This window comes from Triticum urartu, chromosome 5A (assembly GCF_056163025.1).
Source record: "Triticum urartu cultivar PI428250 chromosome 5A, HENAU_Tu73, whole genome shotgun sequence".
In the NCBI taxonomy this organism is placed as follows: domain Eukaryota; kingdom Viridiplantae; phylum Streptophyta; class Magnoliopsida; order Poales; family Poaceae; genus Triticum; species Triticum urartu.
In genome coordinates, this window is record NC_141877.1 from 464,994,336 (window position 1) to 465,007,817 (window position 13,482).

At 42.1% G+C, this 13,482-nt stretch overlaps 1 protein-coding gene across 2 annotated transcripts; it reads right to left on the minus strand.

Annotated features, from left to right (window-relative positions):
- Positions 1-225: 225 nt before the first annotated feature.
- On the minus strand, positions 226-4,427 carry LOC125509852 (lysine-specific demethylase JMJ30). 2 transcript variants are annotated; one of them, XM_048674882.2, is made up of 6 exons: positions 3,864-4,427; positions 3,206-3,415; positions 2,074-2,205; positions 1,830-1,973; positions 1,055-1,215; positions 226-650 (listed from the first exon to the last, which is right to left on the minus strand). In XM_048674882.2, exons 1-6 carry the CDS (start codon positions 4,314-4,316, stop codon positions 632-634), a joined length of 1,119 nt encoding a protein of 372 aa, XP_048530839.1. In that variant the 5' UTR covers positions 4,317-4,427; the 3' UTR covers positions 226-631. The 2 variants fall into 2 exon arrangements, with proteins under 2 accessions (XP_048530839.1, XP_048530838.1); XM_048674881.2 differs by having other exon boundaries at positions 1,123-1,215; positions 3,864-4,426.
- Positions 4,428-13,482: the final 9,055 nt, after the last annotated feature.

Sequence of the window (13,482 nt, forward strand, 5' to 3'; positions counted from 1 at the left end):
ATGAATGAACATAACAGAGAGACCGAAGTGCAGTAAAATCATAACCATTGGAGTATTAGGGACATCACAGTTGCAGCTTTCTCCCCCAAAGAAATGACAATCATGTGTTACAGAGCCTCATAAAATGCATCAGCCTTCCAATCTCAAGCTCAAGTCTCATGAAAAAAAATCAAGCTCAAGCATCAGAGGGCAACATAATATAAAGGTTTAGGCGTTTAGCAGCAATTAAATGTCCAAAATAATTATAGTATAGGTAACAGTGTTCATCTGCAATAACAGCAATTAAATGTCCAAAATAATCATAGTAAAAATAACCATGTACATCTGCAATAGTAGGTACAAACGACTACATCCACGCAACAGTGGGCGACAGAATGTTGAAACGATGTGTCCAGTCAGGCTTACCAAGTTCCTGAGTCCTGAGATCCGGTCCTGATGTATCAAAGACCAAAATGTTTTCATTACACGCTCGGACTTATAACTGTTGTACGCCACCAAAAGCTAACGGAGAAACTAATCGAAAGAGATCTGACGTAATGCCACCATTTCGGAGGAATATACAGCATGTCACCTTCCTCCAATATGCAGTCCATGAAATCAAGGTTTTCTACCTTTGGGAACTCATCCATATCTATGTTGTCAAGATCCACCTGCAGAGGCATTCATTAGCACAATATAATACCAAGAATTGTCTTTATTTACACACTATTGCATTGCATTTGTGCCCCCAAAAAAACTGTAAGAACATGTCATGTGGATAATGGACAATATGGAACCATAAGGGGAAGGCCAATATAACCCTGTATTGCTGTACCTACAGAAGAAAACTGAAAAATCACAACACCGAACTAGGGGTGGGGGTGGGGGTGGACAAGCAACCGAAGAAAGAAATAAAAAAGACCTATAGAGTGGGTGGTGATCTATCATAGTTTACTGATTTAGCCCCAAAAATAAAGCTCCAGTTTGCAATGAGTAATGGACAACAAGAGAGTATTACTAATAAAAATCTGGAAATTTCAGTATTACAATATTCAGCTGCCAAAACTATATGTACCGCTGTGATGATCTGTAAGGGTATTCTTCCTTTCCAACATGTAACTTGTCAGAACAGATTGTCTGTACCTGACTAGTATTGCTTAACATAGTTTCTGTGTGTGGGTATAAGTCTTCGGATACAGAACCAGGATAGAGTCTAATATACTTCCTGCCCAAGACCTGGTATGGAGAAAGTATTATTAATAACAACTGATGATAAAGTTATATAAAGGAAATGTTAACAGGCATCATCCAGAAATATACTAGAACATTTACAGTCGAAACAAATGAAGCCACTGAGCTACATGAAGCTCAACATGAGGGCAGAATAATTTCTAACACAAACACTCACAAGGTCATCAGCAGTCTTGACTGGAAGGTTAAAGTCTGTATCACAAGAACAAAAATTACGCTGCAGCCTGGCAGGCGAAGCTCCTTAGGTAATTCCCAATTCCTGGCTCAAAGAGCCGCTTGTGATTATCTCTACGCTATATCTAATGATTATGAGTTTCTTAATATTGTTTAACAAATTACATAGATGCAACATTTCGTTAGAGAACTCAAATATGCAGAGTTACTTGCATACATATCGAGGACTGAAGGAAACACAGTTAAAACTAATAAATTAATCGCATAACAGAACACCATTTCCAAGATAATATGGATAATTTGTTATCAAGCAAATATCTACTTGCAAAATGCCTGTTCAAGTTTTAAGGTACAGGAACATCAAGTGTTGGTTATTAACTCTAGAAACCAACAATCAAAGGTAAAAACAGTATATTCCCGTATACCTGAGCTAAAATGTTGTGATGCGGGTCGTGGTGCAATGGTGTCACTGTCCCGTGTGGACCAAACCAAGCATTAAGTGATTGGAGTTCCCCTCCACCAGCATAACAGTAGTCAGGAACCATTATGTCTTCATGAAGCTCTTTTATCTGCCAAACGTCAATAACTAAAATCTGACAGCTGAACTAAGACATTTTCTCTTCCATAAAAAATAACTTTTACTAAGGATTCAACAATGACAGCTTCCACCTGCTCAAATAATGGATGCTGAGCTAGATATGTCAAATTTGAAGGACAGGCGGTTGACCACATCCTCTCAAGGAACTGGGAGAACGTGATAAGCTCCTGCTTCCACTCACTGCAAACATAGCTCTTCCCAACCTGACACGGAGTCAACTATATCAGTGCACCAAAACCACTAGGAAATTGAAGCAAGGGGAAATGTTCCTTCTAAAATAGTAACTAAGCAAGGGTCATACATCACTAGGAAATTAATACAAGGAGTAGTGTTCTTTCTAAAATCTTAACTAAGCATGAGTCCTAAACTACTAGAAGCAAGCACGAATTGAACTGGCTTGGATTGCATATAAATAGCTAGCTACTGTCAACTGGCATTCCTGGATATTCTCTTAACGGAACAAGATTTTACACAGCTATACTAATATGTTTCAACATCAGGAGAATTGGTTCTTTGTAATTCTTACAAACACCGGCATGGTTAAGTAAAGATGATACAGGCAAAAGCATAGCAAAGTGAAGCACGTAAAAAAGGCATGGAATCACATTGGCAAAAAACCCGTGAAGAAATACACACACTTAGGGTTTTCGAAATAACATGGTCGGTAAAACAACAAACACAAAATAAGTGAATAGTGTCAAAGATGGAACAAATAAACGTGACAAAAAACAAAGCAGTTCAAAAGGAAGTTTGATAGACATATGAATCTGACGGCCAAGGCAAAAGATATATGTTCCAAACTTGCAAAAAGAAAGCACAATTGGATAAAATTTCTCAAAAATGTGCTTATTGTGTAAGCAACTAAGCAAGCGTGGTACTATAGTGTAAAGGGATGTGTAAGACAAGTGCGCTGAAGATCAAACTTTGAAGCCACTTTTACAAACAATGTTATCGAGCATCAAGGTTAGATGCACATTTTGTTCCATATCAGCAGAAAAGAGATCAGCATTAAGCTTCATAATTTATTTCTATGGGATGTGAAGGCCTTTGAGAACTAATAACAAGCATTGAACCACCAGGGTTTGATGCACATTTGTAATGAAATGCAGAATCACATATCAGCACAAACAGGTATGATAAATCATCAAAATAGAAACAGCTGGTTTTTGTATTTCAACATCTACTTTAAGGAGAAGCATTTACCTCAACAGGAACAGTCCGATCCCCAGCAATCTTCTTTAGGTACTGGATGTCCTTCCATTTTGTCATCGCAGGCCAATGATCGATGCAGCCACTGATTATAACAGGGGTCTCAGGTAAAAAGTGATCACATATAAACTCCTCCAAAGATATACACGATCGTCTTGCGATTTCCTTACAAGATAAAGACTTTGTTGGAAGAATTTTGAGGGCCTGAAAAAATTATAGCATCATTAACAACAATACACCAAGAAATGAACTATAAATGCCCTCATCCGCACAACAATACAGAAAACAAGGAAGCAACGAGGTAACTAGAAAAAGAATCTTATAATCACTGCAGATAATCTACACCTATTTTTTGGGTCAAATATCCGGACAACTCATGACATCATTCACTGTATCAATGCCCTGATAATCACAATGGGACACATCATTTCACACGCATAATTTGCTTAAGATTGTGCACCTAATGTAGCAACATGAGATCTTTGCACAATAAGAACTATAAAAGTCTAAATTTAGTAAATTGCAGCCTTATGAAACATTGAAAAATAGGCATTCTGCAACAAGCCCCTACAAAATTAAGCCTTAGTGGTGGTACTGCCCACAGCCCCACGCACACACGCACGAAATCTTACGAAGGCAGTAGCGGTCTCACATCGGCGATGTCACGGTTCCTGTCGAGCCCTTCCCTCCACCTATTGGCTTCCTCATCGACAGCCTCCGCGCCGTCACCTTCGCCGTCGCTCGGCTCCGCGGCGATGGAGGCCAGGGCGGCCTCGAGATCGGCGCGGAGGAGGTTTCCCCCCATGATGAGCCCCATGTCGAGCGCCCGGAGCGCGGCGCGGCGGTCGGCGGCGGCCCGGCGGAGGCGCGCGACGTGGAGGCAGGCGAGCGCGTAGGCGTCCCTCCACGCGCTGCCGACCTCGCTCCAGGGCCCCGAGTGGAGTTGCTCCCACGCCATCTCCCGCGCCGCCTCCGCCGCCCGCAGGTCCCCCGCCGCCGCCTTCTCCGCCGAGGCGACGAAAGCGAAGCCGCCCTCCTCCGTTATCTCGCGCAGCAGCGCTGCCCTCCGCTCCGCCTCAGACTCGCCGCCGCCGCCGCAGGCCATCGCCGGGGGAGCAGCGGTGCTGTGCTGTGACGTGTCGGGGACCCCCCAAAAGAAAAGTGCAAAAGCGAAGGAGATATTTCTCTGGCTCCGGTGTGGTTGGCCTGGTCTCCGGGGATATTTGCTTACGCGCAAAAAATCTTTCCCCATTCGGAGTTTCGGAATCTTGAAAAAAATGGGGTAGGGCAGGGCCTTCCAACTTGGGATATGACAAGGGCTCGGCCCATTTGTGTGCACCGTCAAGCCCAATGTGTGGACTGAGATTTGATATTACGCCTTCTAGTCTTTTTGTTTTTGAAATAAAGATTAAACTAAAAGCCTCCCACTGAGCTTGAAGAAGATGGTGGGAAACTAGTCTGCAAGCACATCGTTTTGTTTCCTGCACGTGTTCTCGTTTTTTCTGTTTTTGAATTTTGCTTGGTTTTCCTAGGTATTCTTATTTTTGTTTTGTTTTTTCCCCTCTTGTGAAGTACACCAGGAGTGGCTCACCTATAGGAGCTTGGTAACAAGCCTGCCCCAAGGGCCCAGGAGGCCTACTACGTACCCGGCGACAAGAACCAGCCCGGGAAGGATAGGCAACCCAAGACCTTCTTGGCCCCCAAGTCTGGGTTGGCGGCAACCTAGATCGTATGTCTCACATTGTAAAACCCTAGCCTAAACCGCATATATAAGGGGAGGCACAGACAATATCAGACATTGGCCACGGAAACACCCCTGCGCCGCCCACCTCTGGTGACACAGTGGGCAACTCCCGCACACCGCCGCGACCCCTCCCTCCTCCTCCACGTCTCACCACCATCGAAGATGCCGTCGACGAAGCCCGGGGGGACGCAATAACAGTGGCTTCCGTGCGGTTCCCCTGGGCAACCTATGCCTCGATGGTGTGTGGCGGTAGCTCAGTGGCGCACTCCCAATCTGCGAGCTCAGCGGTGGGGTGGGCGGAGGCCTTCGGTGGGCATCGGGTAGGGGTCGACGATGATGAGGCGGCTCAGGTCTTCTTGTTCGGGTGTTTTTGTCACTACTATCGTCATGGAAGTGTCACTTCCATGATAGAAAATATTTTCGCTCAGACCAAAATATCATGTATGTCTCATTTTCTTGTTGCGCTACCAGATGCCGCCAACTTGTTTCCGAGCATGAGCACAAGTTAGTCACACCCGAACAAGAAGCACTCGAGACTAGCGAAATCACTTCTCCTTGGAAAAGTACCGGACATCATCGAGCCGCACACAAAAAGATATCTCCAGAGAGGGCCCACCAACCTCTTGGTTCGGACCAAGGAGAGCCGATTCTACGTGCAAAAAACAAGGGCTAAGAACGGTGACAACGAGATCATGTGTAAAAGGTAGGAAGGAAACATGTTCACCCTATGCCAGAGCAAAAGAAGCTTTAAGCTAGGATCCAAGCTTGCCCAAAGACGCTTGATACGTCTTCAACGTATCTATAATTTTTGATTGTTTCATGCTATTATAGTATAAATCTTGGATGTTTTATATACATTTACAAGCAACTTTATATCATTTTTTGGGACTAACCTACTAACTCAGTTCCCAGTGCCAGTTGCTGTTTTTTCTTGTTTTTTACTTTGCAAAATATCAATACCAAACGAAGTCCAAATGCCACAAAACTTTTTGGAGATTTTTTTTTCTGGAAATAAGAGACCTTGAAACCTTCGGGAAGGAACGGGAAGACGAAGGAGTGGCCCACTAGGCACTAGGGCGCGGCAGGGTTCTGGGCTGCGCCCTGGTACATAGTGGGCCCCACAAGCCTCCGTTTGACCTAACTTCGCCTCTATAAATACTTTAAAATCAGGAAACCTACCAGGGAGTCCATGAAATACTTTTTTCGCCGCCGCAAGCCTCTATTCTCAAGAGATCCCATCTGGAAGCCTTTTCCGGTACTCCGCCGAAGGGGGAAACGGTTGATGACCCACAAGTATAGGGGATCTATCGTAGTCCTTTCGATAAGTAAGAGTGTCGAACCCAACGAGGAGCAGAAGGAAATGATAAGCAGTTTTCAGAAAGGTATTCTCTACAAGCACTGAAATTATCGGTAACAGATAGTTTTGTGATAAGGTAATTTGTAATGGGTAACAAGTAATAAATGTAAATAAGGTGCAACAAGATAGCCCAATACTTTTTGTAGCAAAGGACAAGCCTGGAAAAACTCTTATATAAAGGAAAACACTCCCGAGGACACATGGGAATTATCGTCAAGCTAGTTTTCATCACGTTCATATGATTCACGTTCGTTACTTTGATAATTTGATATGTGGGTGGACCGGTGCTTGGGTACTGCCCTTCCTTGGACAAGCATCCCACTTATGATTAATTCCTCTTGCAAGCATCCGCAACTACAAAAGAAGTATTAAGGTAAACCTAACCATAGCATGAAACATATAGATCCAAATCAGCCCCTTACGAAGCAACTCATAAACTAGGGTTTAAACTTCTATCACTCTAGCAACCCATCATCTACTTATTACTTCCCAATGCCTTCCTCTAGGCCCAAACAATGTTGAAGTTTCATGTAGTCAACGTTCACATGACACCACTAGAGGATAGACAACATACATCTCATCAAAATATTGAACGAATACCAAATTCACATGACTACTTATAGAAAGACTTCTCCCATGTCCTCAGGAACAAACGTAACTACTCACAAATCATATTCATGTTCATAATCAGAGGGGTATTAATATGCATAAAGGATCTGAACATATGATCTTCCACCGAATAAACCAACTAGCATCAACTACAAGGAGTAATCAACACTACTAGTAACCCACAGGTACCAATCTGAGGCTTTGAGACAAAGATTAGATACAAGAGATGAACTAGGGTTGGAGATGAGATGGTGCTGGTGAAGATGTTGATGGAGATTGACCCCCTCCCGCTGAGAGGATCGATGGTGATGACGATGGTGATGACTTCTCCCTCCCGGAGGGATGTTTCCCCGGCAGAACAGCTCCGCCGGAGCCCTAGATTGGTTCCGCCAAGGTTCCGCCTGGTGGCGGCGAAGTTCCGTCTCGTGAGCTTGCTTATGATTTTTTACAGGGTGAAAGATTTCATATAGCCAAAGATGGGCACCGGAGGCCGGCCAGGGGGCCCACGAGCCAGGGGGCGCGAGCTATATATATATATAGAGAGAGTAGCACCATTCTGATCCCAGGATTAGAATAGTTATTTGGATCACGGCGCGAGCTATATAGGGGCGACGGGATCCTCCCAAATCGGTGCGCCCTAAAAAAACAGCCCACCCACCACCCGTAGCCCACGATCCTCTCCCGCAGCACCGGGTCTTCATCCACGCTCGATCCCCATGCTCCGACGTCGCCCTGATCCCACCGCGCCGCCGCCCCTGGGTCCCGTGCGTCGTAGCCACGCCGTAGTTCTCCGTGCGCCGCCGCAGACCACCACATCCAGTGCTAGATCAAGATGTAGCTCTCCCTCCTCCCAGATCCAGGCGTCGAACCCAATCCCTTTTGCCACCGGATCCGGGGTCACTGGTCGACCACGGCGCCGTGACTGCTAATCCAAGCCTGCATCCGGAGCCAAGCTCCTCACCTCAGCGATGCCACGACTCGCGGCCCGCATCCTGCGCCGCCCTTGAACACGCCGCTCCGGCCTTCTTCCATAAAGCCAGCGGCAGCTCCGTCTTCCACCGGCCGCCAAGTGCTTCTCCAGTTCCCTTTCGTCATCTTTCTCGTCTCACGACCAACCACCGCCTCCTCATCCCTCCGGCCTCGACCTACAGCTGTGGGAGGTCTTGACCTGCAGCCGCAGGAGGTCTTGATCTGCAGCTGGTCGCGTGCCCTGCTGCGATGCACTGCCACCAGTTACAGCCGGCTCCGCCCCCTGTCCTTTCCCTCCTGACCTTCCTCTCTGTCTACAGCAACGAGCTCCTGTGAGCAGTGAGCTGCCGTCCATGTCATCCTCAGCCACCCTCGAGCTTGCAAGATAGGCCACTGCCAATGCACGGGTCCGATGCATACATGCCAATGTACAGCTGAAAAAGTTCAAACAGGGCGCGCGCGGAACAGGGTGCGAGAAGTCTGTTCGGGCATCTATCTCTCCTTGTTGTTCTTCTTTCATCATGGTGCCATCGGGTCCATCTGCATCGAGGCCATCCTGACGCAGCAATAGTTGCGTTCGAGGCTAGCAACCTCGGCGTTGAGGTCTCCCACCAAGCCGAGCATAGCAGGTCAGACTATGAAGAAGTAGGAGGTTAGACTGAAGAAAAAAAAGCAGGTTGAGAGATTCGTCCTCATCCAGAGGGAACGCAGGCCACCGCCTCACTAAGCAAGGGCCTCCTCGTCCTGCACAGCCATCTCCGCGCTGCATCATCGTTCCACTCCACGCCCGCCTCGCCTGCCAAGTGGAAGTTCAATTTCACTTGCAAGGTCGGTCACCTTGGTGTTCAGGTCACTGAGATGTCGGGTCGCTGCGTCCAGCTGCAAAAGGAGTACAGGCTCCTCCCGAGTGAAGCCTCCCCGAGTTGGTCTGGCAATGGTCCGCCGGGCGCCTGAACCCAAATCGAGCCTAAACTTTTGTAGCTCGGGTTGCTGCATCCAGTTGCTAGCTTCCGTATGAATGAGTAGAGAAAAGTTACAGAGAGAAGAGAGAACAAGGAATAAAAACGTGTAGTGGTGGTTACTTCTAGGAGATAAGATGGAGAGATAAGGACAAAAAGGTGTGGAGTAAAAACATGCATGGCTTTATTATTACTATTTGTTTTCGAAAACAACATACGTTGGTACTCCTAGTGCTACTTGCATTATATGGACAGTGCACTAGCTTTTTTTCAATTGACGGGTGTTGTCGATCTTACGGGAGTACCAAAACCCAACTAGCCACACAGAAAAGATGATTTGGAAAAAATAGAATCACAAGTTCACACGATGTTGTTGGCAATTCATGCATTCAGGAAAACATAGTTTCAAAGATGTTTAATAAAAAAATAAGATTGTTTGGAGACGTGAAATGGGGATGTCTGGAAAAACCAAAACACTACAAAAAAGTTGAAGTTCATGTCCAAAAAGATGGGAGGTCAAAAGCACTAAAAACTTCCAAAAAAATTGTCGGCAAATAACAACGAAAGTAAAAAAATCACCAGCGAAGTTCGAATGAGAAGAAAAAGCTTCGCCGGAAAGATATAATTTAACCAATTTTAAAAAAAGAAATGAAGTTCAAAAACAACAAAACGTGAAGGTCGGACTATTCAACTTTTACTAAATAACTCATATATTTTTCCCGTTACTATAAGAATTAAATGAAGAGGTTCAAATTGAATGAACAGAGCAATTGGATGTTTATCTACCAAGAAGAAAACTTGCCTCACCAAGAAAAATGTTAACTTTGAAAATTAATAAATTGGAGAGTTTGGGAAAATGAGAAAACAAAGTGACATTCATATGTTTGTACAAAAAAATCTATGGATTTTTCGTTTTTAACTAAAAAGCCAATAATTTAATTTATTTAAAACATCCTAGGAAGATCAAAGTAAGAGCAGTTCAATTTTTTTAATTAAAAATGGTATTTCCCCATTTCTAAAAAACCTAGAAGTTCAAATTAAAAAAAGTCATTTCAAAATTATAAAAAAGCAGGATTTCCCCGTTTCTAGAAAAAACCTAGAAGTTCAAATTTAAAAGACGAAGAAGTCCAATGTTTATTACAAACCCAAGAAGGCCAAGCTACAAAGCACAATGCATCTCAACACAAATGTATAAAAAAGATCTTCGTTAGAAACTCCTAGAAGTTCAAATCTAAAAATGGAGCGGCTCGATGCTTATTAAAAAACTAGGTTTTTTTCCATTACTAAAAGAAATAAAACCAAGAGGTGCTCCATCGCTCCGGACCCAGCTGCTCCAGGCGTCTCGCGCCACCCAACCTTTTGGTCTCTCTCTCTCTCTGTGTGTGTGTGTGTGTGTGTGTGTGTGTGTGAATTTGCACCAAAATAAACTCTAGAAGTTCACAAAACCCCCGAAAAGACTACAAGTTAAAAGACAAAACAGTAGACAATTTTTCTGTATCTAAAACTAAACCAAGAACTTCAACTTTAAGATACATAGCAGGTCGATAAGAAAATCAGAATTTTTTGTATCTAAAAAGAAAAGCAAGAAGTCAAATTAACATAACACACGACTTTGATGCTTATTTTTTATAAAAAGAACATTGTTTTATGGTTTCAGTAAAATGAAAAAAATAAACTATTTCAAACAAACCAAGAAGTCCAAATTATAAAAAAAGAGAAGTTCAGTATTAAAAAAAACATAGGTTTTCTTCGTTACTAAAGAATAAAATTAAAAAAGTTCAAATAAAAATAGAAGGAGTAGCTTGATGTTTACGAAAAACTCAAATTCTTTCCATTTCTAAAAAAATGTTTGATGATTATTTGAAAACATATTTTTATCTAACTGTAAGACTAAGAAGTTCAATTTGAAATAACATAGAATTTCGAAGAATATAAAAACTCATATTTGTTGCAAGAAGTTCACGTGCACCCTCATGCATGATTCATAATTTATATTGCGGGGCGTTCGACCTCCAATTACATGTTTTAAAAAATAGCAAAAATGATGTCCGATCTTCAATTGCATGTAATTCAACGTATACACAAAAATGTGACAGAAGTTCATAATGAAAACAACGGGAAGTTCAAGTACTGCAAGGAATGCATTTCATGTGAGAATAAAAGTATAAAAAAAATAAAATCTTAAAAGGTTTGTTAAAAGAAGTTCAAGTGCTCTGTCCAGAGAAGTTCAAAAATTCTTGCGAGAGAGGTTCACCTTGTATTTTCATGTTCAATTTTTCTATATAAAAATCGAATACAATTCTTTACTCAAACTATAAAAAAGATGAAGTTCAAATTGAAATAACAGAGAAGTTCGTAGGTTATTAAAACCTAGGATTTACCTGTTCAAAAAATAAAAAAAAAATAAAACACCATTTTTTGCACTTTTAAAAACAACTCATATATGAAAAAATGGTTGCTAGAAGTTCAAGTGCTCGGTGAGGAAAAGTTTAAAAAATTCTTGTGAGAGAGCTTCACCGTGTATTTAGATGTCGATAATACAAAAAAATATATGTTGTTTTTGTGTTTTAAAATAATTCTCTCAACCCAGAGAGAAGTTCAGAGTGATAACGATCGGAAGTTCACGTACTACATGGTGTGTATTTCATATAATAAAAATACAATAAAGTGAAACTGAGTGAAGTTCAAACAGACATGTCCCAGAAGTTCAACTACTTCACGCGGTGCAAAAAACGACACATCAAAAAATAGAGTGAAGTTCAAACAAACATGCCCCAGAAGTTCAACTACTTCACGCAGTGCGTTTCCATTCGCAATGAAGGCAGAAATCATGATCTCGTCATTTCTCTAATTTACCTCAAAACGACAGGAATATCATTTGTGTAAGTTCAAGTCCTCGGTCGGAGAAAGTTAAAAAATATATTGTGAGAGAGGTTTGTACAAAAAGAATATCATTTGTGTGACACTGACGAAATGTATGAGAAAATTACAAACGAAAATACGTCACAGAAGTTCAACGTGAAAACAGCAGGAAGTTCGACTACTACGCTGAATGAATTTCAGATGAAAACTTTTAAAATCGTCGCGAGTATGAAAAGATGATCAACACGGGAAACTTGCGTGCTTACAGCAGCTTTCCATCGGTATATCACGTGCTCAATTCCGGTGAATGGATGGAGAGTTACGAGCAGTGGATGGATATCTACGAGCAAAAAAATCACGTGAAAAACAGAGTGAAGTTCAGGTACACGCGCCGAGAAGTTCAGGTTCTTCACGCGGTGCATTTTCGAAGAATCTGTTTCGCGATAAAGGCAGAATGGATGATCCCGCCGTTTTTGAAATTACTTGAAAACGGCTAGGAATCAGAGAAAACCATCAACATGAAAAAGTTTCGCATTTTCCGTAGCTTTTCAGCGGTCTATTATTTGCCCCATTCCGATAAAGTTTGTAGAAATTACGGCGAAAATACATTTTTTGCCATTTTCGAAACTGACTTAAAACCTTAAAGAATTAGGAGAAACAATACATACCAAAAAGTTTCGCATTTGTTCAAGCTTTCCAACGCCATATCATTTGCTGCATTTGGACGCATGGTTAAAAAATTAGCTCGAAAATACGAACTCGGTAGGACTTGGACCATTTTCTAAATTACTCTTAAACCATTCAAAATTAGAAAAAAAAACTTGCAAGATGAAAAAGTAGCACATTTTCGTAAACTTCCCAACTCCGTATCATATGCCTCCATTGGATTAGCCGTTTAGAAATGACATCGAAAAAACGAACTCAGCTGTTCGGTTTACGAAATTTTACATTTTTTCAAATTACTCTTTAACCATAGGGAATTAGAGAAAACTTTCAACATGTGGAAGGAGCGGTTTTGCAGCAGCTTTCCAACGCCATATTATATGCCTCATTCCGATAAACGGTTTAGAAATGCGATCGAAAATACGATTCACGTTTTTTGTGCGAAGAAAAAACGGTTTTCAAAACTGCTCTTAAACTGCTTATATTTTGCCAAAAATTTAAGTTGGGTTATGATATTGGTGTTCATAGCTTTCCAACGGTATATCGCAAGCCCCATTTGGGCAATGTTGGCGGAAGTTCAACCTAGTTCACAAGGAAGTTCAACGTACTACTAGCGGGGCAGGTCAGGTTGTGATCAGAATATTATTCTGATCCCGTGATCAGAATAATGTTTATGTGTATATATATATATATTGTCATATGATTTCTTATGCTAAAGTAATAATTCATTCACAAATTCAAGTATGAATCAGAAACTTCATTGAAAGCTAACAAACTATAATCTCAGTCATTGAAGCAATTGCAATTTACCATAACATCGGAAAGAGTCAATATAAGAGTTTTTCAGCAAGTCCACATACTCAACTATCGTTTAGTCTTTTACAATTGCTAACACTCACGTAATATTTATGGGTATGAAGTTTTGATCGGACACAGAGAAAGATAGGGGCTTATAGTTCTGCCTCCCAACCTTTTACCTCAAGGGTAATGTCAACAATAATAGTTCATGAAAACTCACATCCAATAGCTATATATATCAGGATCTTTTCAACACATTGTGCTTGCCAAAGGATAAAATGTAAAAAGGAAAGGTGAAGATCACCATGAC